General features: G+C 34.2%; 1 protein-coding gene across 1 annotated transcript; it reads left to right on the top strand.

Moving 5' to 3' along the window:
• The first annotated feature begins 5,914 nt into the window (after positions 1-5,914).
• LOC100256295 (probable glutathione S-transferase) lies at positions 5,915-21,942 on the top strand. Its single transcript, XM_010651908.2, has 4 exons — positions 5,915-6,194; positions 14,015-14,046; positions 14,129-14,450; positions 21,860-21,942. Exons 1-4 carry the CDS (start codon positions 5,915-5,917, stop codon positions 21,940-21,942), a joined length of 717 nt encoding a protein of 238 aa, XP_010650210.2.
• Positions 21,943-22,168: the final 226 nt, after the last annotated feature.

Below are 22,168 nucleotides of genomic sequence, written 5' to 3'. Positions count from 1 at the left end.
GTGGAAAAAAAGTAGTTTTATTGGAAACAGGGTAGTTAGTAGTGGAAAGTTTGAATTAAATAAAATATGAAATGATTTTAGGTGCCTCATAGAGTGTGATGTGTAGTGGGGTGTGTGCTAAGTTTGAAAAAGATGTGGAAATTGGAGGTTGAAAAAAGAAGAAAAAATGGTTATTTGGACGGATTACTAAATATGACCTTCTAATTGGAAAACTTACCTCCCCTTCTAATTAGGGATGGCAACGGGGCGGGTTCGGGGCGGGGCGCCCCTCTCCCAACCCCGCCCCGTTTATTTAAACCAATTCCCATCCCCGTCCCATTTAAAAAATTAAACGGGGCGGGGCGGGGCGGGCGGGTATGCTACATTCCCATACCCGCCCCCGTTTAACTTTTTATTTAATTTTAATTTTAATTTTTTTTAAAAATCACTTTTAAATTTTTTTAATTATATTAAAATAAATATATTTTATAAATAATTAAATAATTATATTTTTTATAACTTATTTTATTAAAAATGATTTATTATTATCTATATATTAAAAATAATAAAATAAAAATTAAATTAAATTAATTTTAAATTTTAAATTAATTTTAATTTTATATATAATCGGGGCGGGGCGGGGCGGGGTGGGGCAATACCCGAACCCGCCCCGGGTTTCAAAAAAAATCCCAAACCCGTCCCATACCCGTTTAGAAAAATAATATCCTACCCCATTAGGGGCGGGGCGGGGCGGGTACCCGAAATGACCCGCCCCATTGCCATCCCTACTTCTAATTGTTTTGAGACGTGACCTTATATGGACATTTCTACCCTTATTTATTTCCCTCCAAATATATGATAGATCCCTTCTAAAGCAAAACACTTTGTCTTTCTCATCAAGAGTCTCTATACATCATTATTGCAACCCACCATTAAAAACGAGCTAAAAGAAGCAAAGAATAATTAAGAAAAATTTATGACAAATATTCATTTGGATCAAATTATTTTTATTTTTATAATTTCAAGTGAAATTGTTTTTATTTTAGATGTTTATTTATATTAATTTTATTCATTAAAATTTAACAAATATTAATTTCACGTTCGCTTGAACTGCACAAGAATTAAGTTTGATTTATTAAAAATATAATTAAGATTAAGTTCTCGATTATAATGACAATGTAAACTATATAATGATTAAGTTTCATTTATGAATAATATAACTTGGGTTAAGTTTTTGATTTTATTTATAAAGAATTTGATTATAATGACCTTTACTCTACCGTTGTTAAGTCTTATTTTGAAAAAACTTAATTGGACTCAAGTTTACGTTTAATTTACAAAATAGAAAAACTTGATTAAAATGTTCATATAGACTTAAATGTGGACTTAACTATTGGATGACAATAATCCATGACCCCATTTTCACATTTTCGAAGTTTAAATTAAATTTAAAAAAAAGCTAACAAAAAAATTATATAAAATCCCAATAAAAGATAACTGCAAAAAACCCTAACCTAAATCCCACCATAAAAAACCCTTAACCATAATCCCACCACAAAAAACTTTCAACTAAAATCCTGATGGAAAATTTGGAAAAAAAAACCCTAACAAAAAGCTTAATAGTACTGTTGCATAAAAAGCTAAAAAAATAAAATAAAATTGCAAAAGACCAAAATAAAAACAAAAAAAAGATAAAAGAAAACCCCAACAAAAAGCAACTATAAAAATCTCAAAAAAAAAAAAAAAAAAAAAAAAACTCTAAAAATCACCAAAAAAAAGCCATTGCAAAAATAGTCACAAAAAAGCCCTAACCAAACATATATATATATAAAAGAAAAGGATCATGAAGAAGATTGCAAAATATCAACAAAAAACAACTACATAAAATATTAACAAAAAATCACTATAAAGACGACAATAAAAAAACCCTAACAAAAAGAAAAAAAAAAAGAAAGATCTTGAAGAAGAAGAAAGATGAGAGAGCTATAGCTGAACATTATCCATTCATATTTACTATGAGTTTGAACTTCATTACAAAATTCAATGGGAAAGAGCATGAGTAGAACCAGAAAAAATTAATTGGAAGAATGAGAGGGAAATGTCATTTCAAGGAAATGAAAAAAAGGTAATGTCCAAAATGAGTCATTTTTAAAATAATAAGGAAGGTCGATCATTTTTAAATTTTAGCACTATTTGAAGTTTTTTAACCAAATATCCGATCCCAAGAAAAAAAAACAGGAAGTAACATGGAGATTGAAAATAAGTAAGGGAATATATAATAATAATAATAATAATAATAATAATAATAGTTTATTGCAAGAAAAAGAAAAAATACACTTTTAGGAGTTTAGTTTTAAATATATATATATATTCCTAAGAATAGATTTTGGAAGCAACATAACTTTTATAAAAAATTGAAAACTATTTAATTAAATAATCATTGGTAAGAAGTTGGAATGAAAAAAAATAAAATTAATAGGACTGTTAATTATAACTTTTAGATAAATAGTTATAGTTTTGTTTTTGTTTGTTATGTTAGGTGAGGAGTAGATTTTTCAGGATTAATTCCTTTAAGGATTTTGAGTGGTTCTTCAAGGCAAGGCAAGAGAAATTAATATAGATTTTGTAAAAGAATTTTTTTTATATGTTATTTTGAATTATGAAAAATATTATTTTTGGTTTCTATGCATGGATTTTTTGAATGAAAAATAAGTTAGAACGTTTTTCTTTGTTTATAATAGAAAAATTATGAAGATATTATTATTATTATTATTATTATGATTATTATTATTATTATTTGTAAATTTGAATTAATGAAACAAAGTGTTTGACTTTGGTTTATTTAACCTTAGTTTATGAGTTATAATTGTTAACATTTTAACCCTAATAAACGGGTTATAAGTTTTAACCTTTACATTTCTTAGTAAGGAATGCAATTGTTATGAACCCAAACCTCTAAAGGTTTTGTTAGAGGTTATTAGTACTAGTAGTGTTTGGGTTCATTCACCTTTAAAGTAACCATTTAAGGCTAACTAAGCCATTTGTAAAGTTCCACCTAATTGAATGCATTTGATATGAAATTGTTTTAACATAAATATGAAAATGTTTGGTTGAAAAGCTTTGAATGCTTTAGCATATTTGAATTCAAAAGTTTTTTTTATAAAAAAGATTAATTGTACATTGCATCTCCTATTTGTAATTATTATTGAAATTGTTTGATCCATGAAATTACATTAATATTTTTTATTGTGTTTTGAACTCATTCCCTTTTGTTGACAATTTTTTAGGTATTCTCAGTTCGGGTGAGAAGTGATGGTTGAGTTAAGAATTTTTCATTATTAGGACTTTTGGCTTAAACTTTTATTTTGGACATTATTTATATGTTAGAATTTAATTATTGTAAGTATTGTTTAAGGTTGAAGCTGTTTAGATATTAGTATGGTGGTTGATGTGTTAATTTTGTTTTTGGAAATGAGTTTTAAGGATTATACTAAGTTTTATTATTCTTAACATGAATTTGGTTATTGGTAACCTTCTAGTTATAACTTATAAGATAATTGTTTGAGTTGTTTTCACTTTGAGTCTTTCGACTTGAGGTATAAAATGATCATCATACCCTTGGAGTGGGTCTTGAAACTTAACATTTTAATTTCAGGTCTTCATGTATGGATTTACTTTCATAATGACTCCATGAGTTATTTGTCAAGTCATATGTAGTGTTCGAGGGCATTGCTCTACTCATGGTGCGTTTGACCCTTTCATTATCTAAGTGTGAAATCATGGCTTGTATTCTCCATGGGGAGGCTTATTCCTTACCCTTTTGTATTTGCTTGATTGATTTGGTCAAGCTAGCTTGGTTTTTTTAGCATATTTGTGTGTAATATGTTCCATCCTACTTATTGCACCTAAATTTGTCAGAGTTGTTCACTTCTTTCATCATGTGCTCATTGGGAGGGAGATCAACATTAGTAGATTATTTATTTATTTATTTATTTATTTTTATGTCAAGGATCTTATACCTCTAATTCCCATGTTGACATCTATAATTTCCCACTTTTATTTCTTGTGTCCTTGAGTAGTGTCTTGATTTTCAACATGAGCTTCCAATCCCTTGCCAACTTACACCTCTTAACCAGGCCTCATGGTTCAAACAAGTGAGTCATATTGCTTTAGCTGAGTTAGAGGAGTATGAGGAAGATGGGAGGATGAGATTGGAATATGAGGATGAGATTAGATTGATTGAGCAAGATACAAGTGGGGTTGTACCTTTTAGGAGTCGCATATGTGCTTCTCATGGCTAAACTAGAGGTCATTGATGTCCACTCCTACAGTTGCTTAAGCTGATCCTTCTACAACTATTGGTTCAACACAACTTCTAGACGATCCTTCAATTGGTTATCGCATATAATGTCTTGTTCAATTAGTTGATGAGATTACTATGACCACATTCACCATTATACTAGGTTGACATTTTTTTTCTGCACTTAGCTCGATGCATGTGTCTTATCTTCAAAGGGGTTTAATCGGTTATAGTCAACTTCAAGCTATTTTAGAATTGATAATTATTTTTTTTTGAAGTAATTAGATCTTGAGGAATGACAATGTCCTGTTTCCTAGGCACGAATTTTGGAGAATACACTAGAAGCAAAGCTAATGGCTTGAAAATACAACAAGATGTCCAAACTTTCTGATAGACATTCAAACTTTTTGAGGGGCGTTCAAATGTCTTAAAGAGCTAGCATTCAAATATTTTGAAGGGCTTTTGAATGATACTTAGGAGGGGTTTCAATGCACCCTAACATTCAAACATCCCCCTTAGGGCGTTCAAACATCCCCTTAGGGCATTCAAACATTAGTCCTTCAATTTGTGATTTTTGTTTTTTCTTTTTTGTTTTATTTATTTATTTAAGGGACTTTTGGTAATTTCACATATGATATAGCTCTCCAATAATATCTCATAGGGTTTTGATATAAATAGATGATTTTATTAAGTTGAATGGTTTGTACTAGAAGATAGTCATCCATATATAGCCCCAATTTTCCTTTCTCAAGCTTTTAAGAGCAATTTTGAAGATTCATTTGGCAAAAAAGAGGATACATGATCTATTAGCCTCAACATAAAATTGAGATATCCATTAAGTATGAAGTCCTACATTGAGGACATGAAGGATTAGGCAGACGATGACCAATATAAGATCTTAAAGAGTAGATGCCTCAAGACTAGGTAATTGTATCTCTTTCATTGGCTATAGGTTCATTAGGGGATTTGTGTCTCACCTTGTAGCGTTCCTTAGCAGTATGACCATTTGGATTGCTTTGTAGCATTGCCTTGCATCACATTCTCACAAAGCTGGTGAACAACATTTGGTTTTGTAGAAATACTTGGAGTTAGTGGGGCTTTGATGCAATATTAAAACTTAGAGAAGATAGGAGTTGCAGTATATTTTATTACAAATAAAAAACAAAAAAGTTTTTAAAAATCGTCAAAAATGATGAAAATTACAAAAAAAGGAAAAACAAAAATAATAAAATAGAATTTATATACAAAATTACATAATTTGAATTTTTTATTCGTTAGTTAAAAATGATTAGTTTAGTTCCAAAAAAAAAAAAAAAACCCATAATTTATTTCCCACCTACTCCAATGTCCAAAGTCCACTCATAAAAGAATTAATTATTCTAAAGTCATAAAAGAATTAGTTAAATATTATAACCATTAGGCTATTGAAAGATTAGGCATATATATATATATATATATATATATATATATATATATATATATATAATTAAAAGAAAAAACAAAAAGAAGTTTGAATTCAACCTAATTAGTTTGAAATTCTAGCTATAAGCTTACTGCCCAAGCAAGAGGATTCCATTAATCACTATAAAATAGCTTTAAGGATTAAGAGGGCATCCACATTGGCCTCTCTCAAAAATGGCAGAAGTGAAGCTAAAAGGAACATGGCCTAGTCCATTTAGTTACAGGGTCATATGGGCTCTGAAACTGAAGGACATACCATATGAGTACATAGAAGAAGATCTTTCCAACAAAAGTCCCATGCTTCTGCAGTACAACCCTGTTCACAAGATGATCCCAGTGCTTGTTCATGGAGGAAAACCTATCTTTGAGTCAGCGGTTATCCTTCAATACATTGAAGAGGTGTGGCCGCAGAATCCATTGCTGCCAAATGACCCTTATGAAAGAGCTGTGGCACGTGTGGACCCGCATTTTTCACGTACGTCCCCACTCGATCGGCGAGACTCGCTTTTTATTTGTGAAAAATTAATTTTAAAAAAGTTGGAGTCGCCACCTATTTTATTTTTATTTTAAAGGGAAAATAAAACAAGAAAGAAAAACCCTAAAAAGTGACTCCATAGTTTTGGAAAAAACATGTCTTTGAGAAACCCGAGTCTAGGTCCGGGGATCAGGTTACTTATTGGGAAGGTACCTCTAAGAGGTAGCACCCCTCTAAGCCCTAAAGAGGTCTCTACTGACTAAGTTAAGGGGAATATGACAATTAATCGGTTGATCATGGATACCTAAGTAGGCTAGGTGATTTCAAATATTGCATGTATAACAAGAAAACCAACCATAAGAGAGAGTCGAAATGTGTACCCGAATGGCTTCTCAAGCGCTATCATAAAACATAAAAGTTAGTGTAGAAATGTAGCACACAACTTTTATTTTATTTAAGCAAATCAAGCATATATCAAGACATCCAAGAATCACGTCAAATATGGATATGGTCATCAGTAACATATGTGTCAATAGAATTCTCAAAAATAGGTGTGAAGGAGCGTACCTGGATAGCAAGCTAAAATGCCTCTATGGGAAACAAGATTGCTTAATGATAAGTGCATAATAATCTCACGTATCTCAAAGAGAAAGCATAATTAATCAAATATCAAACAAAAAATATTTGAGGAAATATCATGAATGTCGGGCCCCCCTCCAAAGCCCTAATTGATTTTGCATGAGTTGATTCCATAAATTCCATGACTTGGAATCATGAAGTTTATTCATGCTTGAGAAAATCGAGAAAAATCGAGAAAAATCAGGAAAATAGTTAAAAATCAAAGGAAACAGTGAAAGTGCATACCCGAAGTAAAGCGGCAGCAAATTGCATGTTAAATCTGGATTTTGTACCTAGAAGCTGCTAAGGACCTTAAAGAAAACCAAATTCATTTTTGATAGAAAAATGTTTTGAAATCCGGCTTTAAGACGTGTAAGATCACAAAAAGAAGAAGAAGCAATGGGAGGAGTACGATGTGAGGCAAAGTGACCATGTTAGAGTGAGGTTGGGGGCTATGACCAAGTTTGCATTGTTGGTGATTGCAGGCGCTGCTGTCATTTTCTTTAAATTTTCTTTTATTTACTCCCTTACATGCATTTAGGTAACTTACATCACTGCATTCCCGGGCCTTTTCTGATTTCTTGAAATCCTCTACATTCAGATTTGTTCCCAAGAGCTTTGGCATTAATTTCCTGTACGAATCCCTGAGATTTTCTGAGAAATTTGGTTGTTCCGGACTGCCATTTCTGATTTGCTTGGAGATCATCAACAAGAGGGTGATTAGGGTAAAATGGGCCAGCTGATTTGTATTCACGTTGGTCAGATGTTAATCTACTGATATGCTTTATCAGGTAGAGCAACACTGCATTGACCCTCAAATCTGAATTTTGTAATCTGGGTTCAGAATCATCAGCATCACTAGAGTTACTAACAATGGCAAGCCTTAATTTTTCATTGCTCCCTGTATGCATCAATAGCCTTGTTCTAGTTGCATTTTTATTCTGACATCTATAGGCTGTATGTCGTGGCCCACATTCTGTTTTAGCCCCGGGTAGAATCTGATGCAATGTATTCCGTAGTGTATTCCAACACCTTGTTTAGTTAAGGTCCATGATATTAAATGTCAACTGTTGATCTGGACTTCTGTAAGTGAACACGGATAGCTGAACTGTTAATTGAGTATAAAAGAAGTATATCAAGGTCTTTAGGTACCATTCTCATGTCCATAGATTGATGAAGGTGAGCCTCCTTAGGCTGGATGGACTTTGCAGAAGTTGTTAGATGCCCATTGAATTGTCTCTGGTTTGATGACCGTCTGAATTAGGTGGAACTATTTTTCTGATTTGAAGGATGAGTTTCTTTTTAGCAGACTCAGGCGTCTTCTCAGAAATAAGCATGATGTGCCCATTGCATCTAAATCAACAAGATCAGCTGTTTTTATGGGCATTTCTGCTGTATGGTTATAGATGCAGAATGTTAAAGTGATTTTGGATGGGCTCTCTAGCAAAAAACGTGAAGATCAAATGGATACCGATTATTCAGGCTCTTGTTTCATATTTCTTTTGGCCGTTTTTGGAGCCTGTTTTCATGAATTTGCATCTATGCTAATGATCCCTTTCTCAGATTCAAAATTCAGATTTTATTGGCCACTTATGAAACCTCTGTTTTTGAACTCCTTCCAATTGATCAAGCCGAGTCAGGTCGGAATTGCTTGAATCTGTCCACCCAGGTCAGCATTGTTTTCAATGGTCTCTTCATAAACAAGTAAATCATTCTAGCCTGGGAAGATATGTTCTGAATTTATGCAATTATAAGTTGGATACTTGATTATTCCCGAATCAACTAGTAGAAATGCTGATATATCCCGCTCTCTATTAAGGAAGAAAAGCCTCAGAGTGCGCCAAACAAGAGACTCTGTTTTGGAAGAGATCCGAACATAGGTTCCTGTTTTGTTCAGAATTGCTCTTTATAGGAGTGGGCATAATCCATCTTCATAAGTAGGAAGAAGTGAGGCAATAAGACCTTGCTTTCTTGTACCAGTCTCTACTCTAGGGTAAGGCGCTGTTGCAAAGTGCTTTCTAATAGGGCAGCCGCGTGCACTTGCTCTTTTGAAAATATGAAACAGAACGTGAATTAACGGAGAACCGATAACAACATAGATGGTTTGAAATAAGCTCTTGTCGCCTGCATGCTTAACTCTGGAACCTTTACCTTTTCTCCTTGGCAATGACTTCTGGTTCACTTCAAAACTATCGCATACTTCCGAGCATTTGAAGCATGAATCATGACCTTCAAAACCCTTATCATGACAAAGATCACCATCCCCATTGTTACCTCTTTCACTGCATATCTCACTTAATAATTGGTGTCGTCATCCTTCTGAACAAAACCAGAGATGATGATAGTCCGGGAAACTACATTGCAGATTGGCATTCACAAAAATTCCTTCACAACTTGATCCATATCCCTGCATTTGGTATACAAATCAATGATGGCAGTCCCCACAAAAACATCTTCTCCTTGAATCTGAAAATAATGTCCTGAAGTGTGGCATTGCGTAGAAAAAAATGTTGCTTTAGTCGCAAGAGCTTTCCACTTTCTGTAGCATCTCCAGGATACAGAACAACACAAATCTGTTGAGCTCAAGAATGAAGCTGTGCAGGGGCTTCATATTGTCCATCATTAAAGTTGCCCATCTGCCCAGAATTGCAACATTCTGCTCCCCTACAGCATTTCTCATACTATTTTGGCTGCTAGTATTAAGCAATACTGTCCAATACTTGGATTCAAAAATGCAGCGTGATTGGATGAAAGAGTCGGCTTGTTGATCACATAATCCATTTGGCAGCCAAGCATTATCAGAAAAGATTGGAAATACTTCCCTAGTTCCTACTCCGTGATACTTGCAAGTCAGACTCACATCGTCTTGGAAGAACACGATCTACAGGTTCCGATAGATGCGAAACATAGACGAAATCCCCTGCTGTGATGGCCGTTGCGTTTGCCGGAGAATCTCAGAAAGCACTGCCTTTACCACCGATCTTCGAACCATAACTTCAGAAGTAAAGTTGGAGAATGTTACTTTCTGAAGCAACAGACACAGAGAAGCACTCATAAAGAGGCAACGGTTGTTCTTTAGTAGAAAATATGGATGCCAAATTTAGGCTGCTTGTCGGTAAGTTCTGGAGAGAAGTCAATCCAAACTGAACACTACTGTTGTCCACTGAGGCATTTGATGCCACTCCCAAAAGGTCCAGGTTGCCGGAGCCAGCATTCCCATTTCCAATGAGCCGACTGTAGGTTCCGGGATTGCCATTAACAAAGGCTTGACTGTAGGAGCTAGTGCCGAATTCAGTTGGTGCTATCCACCAAATGAGCAGCCCTACCAAAGAAGGTGTGCACACCTGTCATGATTACAACTGCATCAATTTCACCCTATTTATAAGTTGAACTAAAAAAAATACTTCAGCTGAAGGATTCTTTGTGATAGGGGGGGATTTCCCCAGTAAGAGCAGATTGATCAATCTTAAAGGGATCACCCTCAATAAGACGAGCATTAACAAGGATGATATCACCCGATTTAATGTTAATTGTGTTTCCTGGAATGAGAGTAGTTGCATCCTGCTCAATCCACTTTTAGTTTCTACAGCCATTGTTCCCCAACTGGTAAGTTATCCATTGTTCCAGCAAGACTCAAAATTGGCACAGTGACTGTAAACTCAACCATGTAGTCTAAGTGAGTTGCAGTAGCATGAGGCCCATATTTCCAGTTGCTTCCCAACATTGATGAACGGATCTCACCATCAAACCTCATGAGACCTGTTGGACCTACTGGAATAGAGAAATGATAACCCGGGTAATCAGAACAACCTTTCTTGTTCAAGGTATCCCGGAAAAAGATTCGACTATGGCCATTGTTTTCTTTGTTCTGCATCATTCTCTGTTCCGACTCAAAGATTTCAACTGTGCGATGGTGTGATGCATTTGATTCTCAGCTGAAGAATAGGAACAAAATCTGCTTATGATGACATTAATTTATCAAGGGCAAACCGACGATCTCTTTAGTGTCAAAGGACGACTTAATAAATTTCGGCCGCTGTAGATAAGGAGTCTTTTTTGCCATCCTAATTATATAATGTCTGACTCAGACCTCCAAGCCCAACTAGATTCAGATTCTGAACTACCCCATTGCAATTCTGAGTTTCATGCCCACCAGGAAAGCCCAAGAGTGCTTGCCAATTGGTTCTTCCTGTCTGGTTCGCCTGCTTATCAACTGGAACTGGCTGAGATCTCACCAGAAATTGCTGATCAGTGCATGCTGAGAGCCAATTATCCCCAATCAGCATGTCATTTTCTTGTGAGATGGAAATCCCTTTTTCATAATTCATCCTTTGGATTTGTGACACAAGAAATCCGACTTTTCTTCCCTCCTATATTTCCGGGTGAATCAGCAGCGGTACAATTAAAAGCATCAATAAGAACATCAACTCCTGAATAACCTGGCTCGGCAGAAATCTCAGAGGAACTATTATCCACAACACCAGAGTAACAACAAGGTGGCGGGGAGTCTGATTTTTTCAAGTGTAATTAGGAGCCATGCTGGATGATCTTTCTCTTAAATTATATATATATTTTCTTCGAATGGTGATACCTGGTTGCACGTTTCACCCTTCGTCCCCAGAAAAATATCACTTCATAACCAAAAACCGCATTCAAACAACTCCATTGTCCTCTGCTTTTACTAAATGCAATTTCCCATTACATGAACTGAAGTACCATAGGATTGCCTTGTCCTGAAAAATATGTATACATCAAATGCCTATTGAAGCTAAGTTCGTCAAATACATCAACCAAGCAAGACAAACAGTCTTAGATGGAAGTTATAACTCTGCAGTGTGAATTCTTCACAGTAAAACAGGATTTCTTGCCATCCAAGAGCATAATCAACAGATGGCTTGTCTCTTGATGAAAAATAGTGTGCTTAGGGGAATGAGCACCCATTTCTTCCTGTCTCTCTTGTCAATTCAGTAGCTACTTGAAACAAACTAAACAGAGCAATTTCAGGCAGAAGGTCTCCTCATAGTCACAGTCATTAATACAACACCCGCAATGAAAACAGCGTGCTATGCACAAAGTGCAAGCTCTGCACAACTGAGCAGATTGATGTTTCCCTTGGCAACTCTCTGATGGGATATCATATACTAATCTCACTTTCGGGCATCTAGGGCAAACCTCGATGTCAATGGCACGATCATCATCACATGAAAGATACAACTACTCTCCATGGTAAAACCGTGGTTTGATCTCTTGGGATTCTGATTTAAAGCATCATAAAAAACATCACCATGCATATTCTCTTCAAGAATGCTAGATTAGAAGCAACTGACTGCACACTTATCAGTTCAATAGCATCTTGAAATCTAATGTTAGGGACTACATCGAACAATATCCGCAGAGAAATTTGAACAGGAAGTCTTTCCAAAACAAAATCTTCAACAAAAGGGTCGAACTGATTGTCTTCTCTAATTGCCATAGTTTTTCTTCCAGACAGCAGCAATGAGGATTTTGAATTCCATGACTGACTCATCTGATTAATTAACATATAGAGAAGATTCTTCCAACCGGAGCATTTGGGACTCACTTATCAACAGAAGCTGCATCAATTTCTTTCTTTCTGCTATTTTGCCCGCCACTAGATCCTAACCCATGACAGCTACCAATGGCTGAAGCCGCAGAAATAGTGTAAGAACATTGCCAGCTTCCATTCCCCATGACATTTTTCCTTAAAGATCCAGAATCTCAACCCCAATCGCATCTCCTCATTATTTCTCATCTCTTTCCATAATCCCCAAAATTTTTTAACCAACATTGTCAACTTTTTCCTTGCTTTCAGAATCACACACTCCTCTGTAGAACTGATTAGAGCTGTTACTGAAGGTGAATGGCCCAGGTTGTATTTGACTTTTAGATTTTAGGATCACAACGACAGTACCAGAAGGCTTAGAGAAAGTCCATGATTTCGAGCACCACATTATGCTTATCCGAATGCAGAAAAAGCAGAGTGTCCCTTTTCCTTTCCCATGATTTTTAATTTTTAACTCCGAAGCAGAGAACAAATCTTGAAGGTCAGGAATAGAGCTTGTTGAGGTATGGACCAAAAGTAGAAGAAGACAACAAAAACGTATAGAAAGAGAGGAAAGATGATCAACAAAAGTCACAATTTCGCATTTCAATCCATTAGCTTAGAACAGGGGAGTGATTTCAGAATAAGATTTGAATAAAAACAGGACGTGATTTCTACCATCCAGTCTGAAGATGGACATGTATGCAATTTATTTTCAGGCGGGATCGATGACATTAACAGAATGATGAACATATCAAACAGACAAAGATCTAATTTCAACACAGCAATTTGTGGCCCTTTCCGTCCACACCAACCAATAATATATTGAATATTCAGAAATCACCAAATGGAGGAATCGAGTATGAATAAGAACACCAAAAGTAACCAGAAACGTACCTGGGCAGTCTTGCTTCCAATCTCCCTCTCTCTCTGCTCTTCTCTCTGCGCTTTTTTTCAAGATCTAAATTTGTTTCCAAAAAGGAGAATTCTCCTATTTCCTTTCTTCTTCTCCTCTCTTTTTTTAAATCTTCCAATCAAAAGCAATCTTCCCAATTTCAAATTCCCCTCCAAAACCTTCCAAGGAGAGTCCCGCCTTCCTTAAACTCCAATGGTAAGTTTCCTTGCAAAAACATGAAATTTTTGAAGTTAAATAATTGCATAAATAGATAAATAAGTAAATAAATTAGAAAATGGTAAAAATAATAAATAAATAAATAAGTTAAGGAAAATAATATAAAGAGGAAGATAACCAATAAAAAGTGAATGATAATCATAAAATTAAAACTAAAAACAAAATAAATAAATAAATAAATAAAATAAAATAAAATAAAATAAAAGTCTTCGTAGGCCTAGTGTGCCTAAACGGAGCCTAAGGTGGTGCCTAATGGGCCAAGTGTATCTAAAAGCTATCCTAAACAAAAACAAGAAAAGGTAAAGTCTAAGTTAGGGCTGCCAAGGGTCACAATAAGGGATCAAATAATCCCTCAACCAAAATCTCCGAGGTGACTCAGAAAAAGGTAAGTGGTATGAGTAGCCATGGGTCACCAAGGAACTATTTTGAAGCACTAAAAACGAACTTAAAGACATGTGCTAAAGGGACAAAATTGAGGGTCTACAGCACGGTTTTGGGTTCAATTTCCTAAAGATAAGGTACATATATATTTGCTAATTTTTTTTTTCTTCTGAAGTTGATGGACTGTTCAACCATGTTCTTCTTGTACGTATATGGTAGGGTCCTTGCATCTGGAGATTGTTTCGAACCACTGCAGGTGAAGAACAAGAGAAGGCCAAGAAGGAAAGCTTGGAAATGTTGAGAGCCCTTGAAGAGCATGGCCTTGGGGACAAGAAGTTTTTTGGCGGAGACAAGATTGGAATAGCAGACATAGCCTTTGGAGGTGTCGCTCACTGGTTGGAAGTGATCGAAGACTTAGTAGGGGTCAAACTGATTGAAGCTCACATATTTCCTCGTTTGCATGCATGGACCAAAAATTTTAAACGAGTGCCCATAATCAAAGAAAATCTTCCTGATTACAGTGAGATGTTACTGTATTTAAAGAGGGAAGGGATAACTTTCTAGCATCCAGACGACCCTGAAAGCACCTGGAACTTTGCTGTATAATTTGGGCTTTCATCAGTGTTCTTTTGATGATCTACAGATTGGTGGGGCTAGGTTAGGACTACAGTAAAGGATCCTATCATAGTTGTTAACTAGGATTATTATTTTTCTATGATTTTGTATTGTGTATGGTATCTTATGGTGTATCATAGGCTTATTCTATAATAATATATATATATATATACATGTACATATATGATATATAGAAAATATAAAACCAACTGTATAAAAGATAGTTGAATTTAAAGATTAATTTTGAGAGACTTCATGAATAATTTTTTTGTTCCACAATGATCAACAAGAAAGATCCAAACATGAATGGGTGAAAAGAAAACAAAATTACAAGTTGAGACAGTCAAGAAACTCAAAAAGGAGTAGTTGGTGATAGAGCATCATTAAGAAGGATTCTTATTTTTATATTTGCTTCCTTCCAAAGGGCACCTAACCATGATCATATGATGAGTCATTTTGAATGACAATCTTTTAGCCTTAGTGTTGTACATTTGTATCTCAGTGCCTAGGCTTGAGCCAATGCGGCACCCGAGATTTTTGGCTCTGGTACCAAAGCGACCCAGAGTGGCCTCCCCAGGATTCGAACTCAAGACTAAGGTCTTTTTGGTTGGCCTCCTGGTACCATCTCGGCTACTAACTCAGATGGTACCAGGAGGGCAACAAAAAAGACCTTAGTCTTGAGTTCGAATCCTGGGGAGGCCACTCTGGGTCGCTTTGGCACCAGAGCCAAAAATCTTGGGCTCCGCATTGGCTCAAGCCTAGGCACCGAGATACAAATGTACGACACTTAGGGTAAGTCACCTTGGCCCTCTTAACTAGGACAGGTCTGTGTTGACTTTAAGCAAGTTTGAGCATATATTTGGGGGAAATGCTACACCTTCAATGCATGGGTTCAGACTTGACTGGATTAGGCTTTTTAAATAATTTTTTTTATCAACTATATATTATATTTTTACTAATAATTAATATTAAACTTTTGATATAATGCTTTTTTAATACATAAGATTTTATTAATCTAAAATACAATTTGTTTGAAGAAAATGGATACAAGAAAAATGTTAAAACAGATGATATCAATAGTATTAAAATGTTAAAAAAATGTTTATTTCAAAATTATTAAAAGAAAAAACTTTTTTATGCTCTTATTTCAATTTTTAAAGAAATGTATTAACAATCTATAAACATAAGAAAATGGTTATGTTAGTAATAATTTTATGAAAAAAATAAGAAAATAGTTATTATAATAATGATGATGACAATCATATGATAAAAGAAATGAGAGAATATTAAAACTTTTGTGGAAAAGAAATTAAATGGGTAAAGCAAAGGTGACACTTGGGATCAAAAGGCGTAGGACCTAGAAAACCACCCACAAAGAAACCAACCACTCAAATTTCCTTGGAGGGTATTTTTGCCATGAAATTTCAAAGACTTGGTATCAAATTTGCATCTTTTGTGGATTTTAGCTTTATTATATTGTGTTGAAGACCCATAGACATAATTCTCCTTAAACCAGAACATGACATAATATAGAAATGAAAATGAAAATGAAAATTAAAGACTTATTGGATTGACATTTTGGTTAAGGCATGATAGAGTACTACCCTTAAACTAGATTCATCCTCCTCAGAGATGTGTCTTGGTGCAATAAGGAAGACAAACCAAGATGTACTCCTTTAAAGGGCTCTTAAAGAGGAGAATTCTTTCCACAAGCATAGGAATCTTCCTCTAGTAATCATTAGGGAAAAAAAAAAAAGCAACAAAACAAAAGAAGAGACTAAAGAAGTGAAGTAAAGATGACATTTGAGGATAAAAGGGGAGAGTAAAGAGGTGAGAGTGGAGGACTATATATTTTAAGGGAGGAATCAAAAAGAAGGAAGCGTGAGGCCTACAGTAAAAAACTAACCATAAAAAAAATCAACCACTCACATTTCCTTCCAAGGTACTTTTGTGCATGAAATGCCATGGACTTGGTATCAAACTTTCATTTATTGTGGATTTTAGCTCTATTACAGTGGGCCGAAGAGCCTCCAACTTAACTGTCACTACACCATAACAGGAAAAAGTCAAAAAATGAAATTGAAAATTGAGGACTTATTAAATTGATGTTTTGGTTGAGAAAGAGGTTGAGTTGTTTAGAGATTCTATTTTTGTTTTGTAGAGAACGGATGTAACTCTAAAAACCTTAACTTCTTTAATATCAATATCAAATGAGAATTATTTTAAAATGATTTTTTAAAATGTGATTTAAATCCAAGACATGATTTAATTAGTTACAATAATTTTGCAATCAGTTTGTGAGCATCTCTTATCACGTTTAAATTGAATTTCAATTTGCAAGTTCGCAATTTAAAGTAAGTCAATAATTGCCACAATAACATCTCTAAATACAAATAGTAAAATTTTACATGAATCTTGCACGTTTTAGGCTTTCGAGATTGGGTCCTTGAAATCCTATTGGGTGGGATTGGGCCCCATAGGCATGCATAAGCCTTCACTTACCTTTTCACATGCCCAAGAGGCTTAGGAAGTGGAGTCTAGTACCAAACCACTAAAATATCCCATTCCTTCCAATGTGGGATTAGGAACTTTTACACTCACACACATATAAACACATTCACTCTTCTAACAATCCCTCATAGTGTACATGAATGTAGAAAAGAATATAGATGATGGCTAGAGGAATATAAGAAGCTAATGCATTAGAATTGGTGCTTATTGGCTATGAACCAACCTTAAGATAAATAAGTTGTGAATTATAGAAACCTATGAAATTAAATTTTCTATAAGCTAGAATTCTTTATGTAAAACAGAAAACCTATTATCCATATTAGTTTCTCAATTAAGAGCTTTACATAATAGTTGATGTAAATAGGTCATGCGCCTTACTTGGATATTCATGAGAGCTCTAGAAAACCTGTCTATGTTCTTATGGGTGTCTTGCAACTAAACATCAAGTGTATCCTCAACTATAAGTGAATTCATTAAGTGTGTCATGTAGCTAAACATATCGCCTATAAGGGATATGATATTCATTAACAGTAAATAATTATATATATCCTCAATCATTATTGTACCCAAAGTTTTGAAAGGCGAAAGCGTAAGATGAGGCGTTCTTGTGTTCATGAGGTGAAGCGTAAGCCTTTTGAGACCCTCATTTTATAATTAATAAATATTTTAAAATATATAAAAAATAAAAATAAAATAGCATAAATGGAAAACATGAAATAATTCATTAGAATCATAAAAAGTCATACTAGTTCTATACTTTCACAAAAAACCATAACTAAGCCACAAAATAGAAAATAGAGTCAACCATACATTAATAGTTCTAAACTTTCACAAAAAACAACAAGGTCACAAGATAGACAATAGAGTCAACCATACTAGTAGTTCTAAACTTTCACAAAAAACAACAAGGCCACAAGATACAAAATAGAGTCAACCATACTAATAGTTCTAAACTTTCACAAAAAAAAAAAAAAAACCACAACTAAGTCTCTATAACAAATAGAATTGAATACATATGACTAAAATGTGTCAATTTAAATCCTCTTCTCCAATGTCATCATCATCCTCTTCCAATGTATCAATAGTAGGAAAGTTTCCACTATCAAATCCTCCCATTTCATTTAACTCTTCATCTTCATGAATTGGTATCAAATTCATCTCCTTCTCTTTGCCTTTGCCTCTACTTTTACCTAGCATAAGGTATTAATTAGGTGTAAAGATTATAAGTTCATTAATACATTTAGTCACATTTATAACTTAAAATTTTTGAGTACTTGCAAATTCATCATGTTTCCTTTTCTTGGAATGTGAAGAAATCATGTTATCTGATGACTCTTGAGGCTCTTTGTCTTTGGATGACACAACTCTAATGATATCAACATTAATAACTCATTATCTTCAAGCCAACAAAGATCAAGTGAGAGGAGGGGATCTTCTTTCTTTGCAATCCATTCATCATCCAAATCAATCCCATCTACCAAAATTAGATCAACATTTTGTTTCCTTTGTAGACTTCGCTCTCTTAATCTAGTGTTGTACTTTACATACACTAGAGCATTTAATCTCTTATGTTCAAGCCTATTTCTCTTTTTTGTATGGATCTACAAATAATAAAATAAACAAATTTATGTGTTAAGATGAAATTAAAGTTCTCTCACATTTGAATAGAAACTTATGTATAATTTTTTTTTAAAAATAGAAGTATTATCGATTGAAAAGTGCTCCAATTTCTCACATCCCAAAGCATTACAAGCAAGGCTAAGGACTCAAATAGAAAACTTTTACAACTCCGGTGTTGAACCCCCAAAATGCATCCACCAACTTGTAAGACTTCTTAATTTTTAAGAATCAATTGCAACACGACTTCCAAATTCACCCATTGTTTGGTCATATGAGTCTAACTGAATGTCAACTTTTAAACGTTCTTGATAATCCAACATCCTATCCATGCAATCAAATAATCCCTTTCTCACTTCATCTACATTAGATAACTAATCTTCATATTGCAATTGAGGATTAAGATAATAACTTGCTGCATGTAAAGGTCGATGAAGTTGTGGAGTCCATCTTGCATCTATTTTTCTCCAAATTGGGCCATATTTTTTTTCCATGCCTCCGCAATTAAATGTAATCTTCTTCTTTGCCGAGTCCATTAACTCATAAATATAACCCATGGCTAGCCTTTCCTTTGAATCAACCTCTCTCAAGACACTAACTAATGGAATAGTAGTCTTTATGCAAAAAGCAACATGAGGCCAAAAATTTGGATCAAATGACACTGCACTTCAAGCTTTTACACATTCTACTTTTTTGGCCCATGTACTTGAACATCATTTTTCAAAGGAGAACATTGCTATAAGAGCTTGCTTTTGCTTATAAAGACTTTGGAGAGTAAGAAATGTAGTAGCAAATTGTACAATTACTGGATGAATAAGTTCATGGTTTTTTGTAAATGTTCTCATAAAGAAAAGAATCCAAGTATGTCCATATATGAACTTCACTACTTGCCTAGCTCGTAAAAGTGTATTAGCATGAACATTTAGCTTTCCAACATCCTCCAATATCAAATTAATACAATGAGCAGCACAAGGAGTCCATCACAATCTTCTCATCTTTTCCATAAGTCTTGTTCCAACATTCACATAATTAGAGGCATTATCAGTGATAACTTGTACAACATTCTCCTCTCCAATTTTTTCAACCACCTCATTAAGATATTTGAACATTAATTCTCCATTTTTTATTGTATCATATGCATCAATTGATTTCATAAACCGTGTGCCAATAGGGCCATTCACCAAAAAATTTATAAGACACCTATTCTTTCCATCTGTCCAACTATTTGACATAATTGAACATCCATATTGCTTCTAAGCTTTTTTGTGTTCTTCCATCATGATGTTTATGTCATTCACCTTTTCTTTAAGAATCCATATCCTCAATTCATGCATAGATGGAGGCTTAAACCTAGGCCCGAAATTTGCAATAGTATCAATCATAGGAACCCAATAAGGATCATTCACCATATTGAATTTTGAGTACATAAATTAGCCAATTTTCCTATACACTTCTTTCCTTTCTTCTTGCTTCCACTTGGAATTCAAAGTACTTTGTCTAGGTTTTAAAGTGGGAATTTATCCATGGCTCCCCTAGGTACAGGTTCCCCACTCTCACTTACACTTACACTCCCACTCCCACTCTTACTCCCATTTCCATTCCACAATATCCCCATTGTTTTAGAAAAGGCGCTCTCATGCGTTGAAGTTGGACCCATACCAATTTCTTGGAGCAATCCATTTCTTTTTTTATTTTGGATCCTTATAATTGGCCAATGCCTCCTTGCACTCTAATCTAGCATATTCACTAACTTTGTTTCATGGTTTCACACCATGATGAGTTCCAGCTAAGTGATATTTAAGTCTATTCACCCCTCTCATGCATATTTGATTGCAAAATTTACATCTTATATATTTCTCCCCGGAAACTTCAATAGCATACTTCCATACAAAATCTTTTTTGTGAAGTTCTTAAATCGGAGGAACTCATTCTAAAAAAAACAATAATAATAATCACAATTTTATATATAATAATATAATTGATTTAACAAAAATAATAAGATATAATTGACTTGAAATTTAATTTTACAATTTGTGATTTAAAAAAGCAAAAGTAAATAACATAAATAATTTTTTTTTTCAAAATGGAAGAAAATACATTTTAAAAAAAATTACTATTCACTATTCATTGTTCACTGTCAGTATTCACCATCACTATTCACTATTCGTTGCACTATTGCTGTAAATAGTTGGGATTTTTTTTCTTTTTTCTTTTTTTGTAAAAAAATAGAACAGTGAATGTGGTAGAATTCTAAGAGAAATCGAGGTAGAAAATGAAATAGCAGTTCTCTTCACATCGTGTTGTTATCGAATGTATAGGGCAACAAGAAGATGTTGTTAGAGACTCAGAGTAAGAAATGAACTACAATTTCGTCATTTCTTCTTCGATATTCAGTTCATCGTAAGGAGGAAGAGCTAGGGTTAGATTTTTCCTTCAAAATCGTTTTTTATTTGTCCTTCAATGGGTTTTTGAGATTTAATAGGGTTTTTTCTTCAATTTTTTTTTTTAAATTTTTGTTTTTGTTTTTATTGGTCACTTGAGCAAACGAAAAAACTCTTGCTTCACAGAGACGTCAAAGATGTACACAGCGCGCGCCTTAGGCCAAAATGCATGCGTTTATTATGTTTTGCACTTTTTTCCAATGTCTTCGAGCATTTTTAGAACACCTTGCCTCAGAGCGTGCCTTAATGCGCACCTAGAAAGCACATTTCAAAACTTTGTACCTACTCTAATGGTCTCTAAAAAATAACTAGTTGACAAAGCATCTTATAGTCAACAAATGACTTGTTATAACCTATATGAACCTATTTCCTATGACCTCTATTCTAGCAGGTAGGGTTACCATCTCATGACTTTTTGTATTAGGCATAAGTCATACCCTTCTTGATGTTTCTTCCACCAATTTTCATCTAGTAGTTTACTTAGAGGATTGACAAATTCAACTCTGACCTAACAAAATTTAGGGATACTATCCCTAATTCAAGCAATTGTCGTACAATATTATACTTTGGGCATATATTTGTGTTCTTTTCATCATACATATCATTCTTTGCCATGGATTTGCAACTTGACAATTATAATGTATAGACACAAATGGTGTTAGTCTTACCTAAAAAAGGATATCTGTTAAGAGGTTTCTAAGCTATTTAACTCAAATCTTACATTTTTTAGGTAATAGATTTAGTGTCTATAGTAGACTGAGTAATGCAGGTTTGCTTGAAAGACTTCCAAGAAACTACTCCTCCTCTAAAGGTAAAAAGATACCTACTAGTGGATTTGATCTCATTTGAAGTAGAGATTTAATTGACATTGTTGTACCCTTCAAGTACATTGCAAAATCTATTATAGTATAGATCATAGTCAATGGTGTCTTTCAGATACTCAAGTACCCAATGGATATCATTCCAACCGTTAGGACTTTGGGTATACCAACTTGATCTACCTATTGCATAAGACAATATCAAATATGATAAAATTAGTTAAGTACATTATGCTACCAATAATTTGAGCTTAAAA

The sequence above is a fragment of the Vitis vinifera genome, chromosome 5, assembly GCF_030704535.1.
Source record: "Vitis vinifera cultivar Pinot Noir 40024 chromosome 5, ASM3070453v1".
Taxonomy (NCBI): domain Eukaryota; kingdom Viridiplantae; phylum Streptophyta; class Magnoliopsida; order Vitales; family Vitaceae; genus Vitis; species Vitis vinifera.
The sequence above is the reverse complement of the archived record's forward strand: the minus strand, read 5'-3'. Positions and strand labels throughout refer to the sequence as shown.

Bases quoted from the DNA above. Each gene is read 5' to 3' on its own strand.
- LOC100256295 (XM_010651908.2), top strand. From the start codon at position 5,915: ATGGCAGAAGTGAAGCTAAAAGGAACATGGCCTAGTCCATTTAGTTAC. The intron at 6,195-14,014 runs GTGTGGACCCGC...GAGGGTCTACAG, and splicing joins TTATGAAAGAGCTGTGGCAC to CACGGTTTTGGGTTCAATTT. The intron at 14,451-21,859 runs AGAGGGAAGGGA...GACTGAGTAATG, and splicing joins TGAGATGTTACTGTATTTAA to CAGGTTTGCTTGAAAGACTT.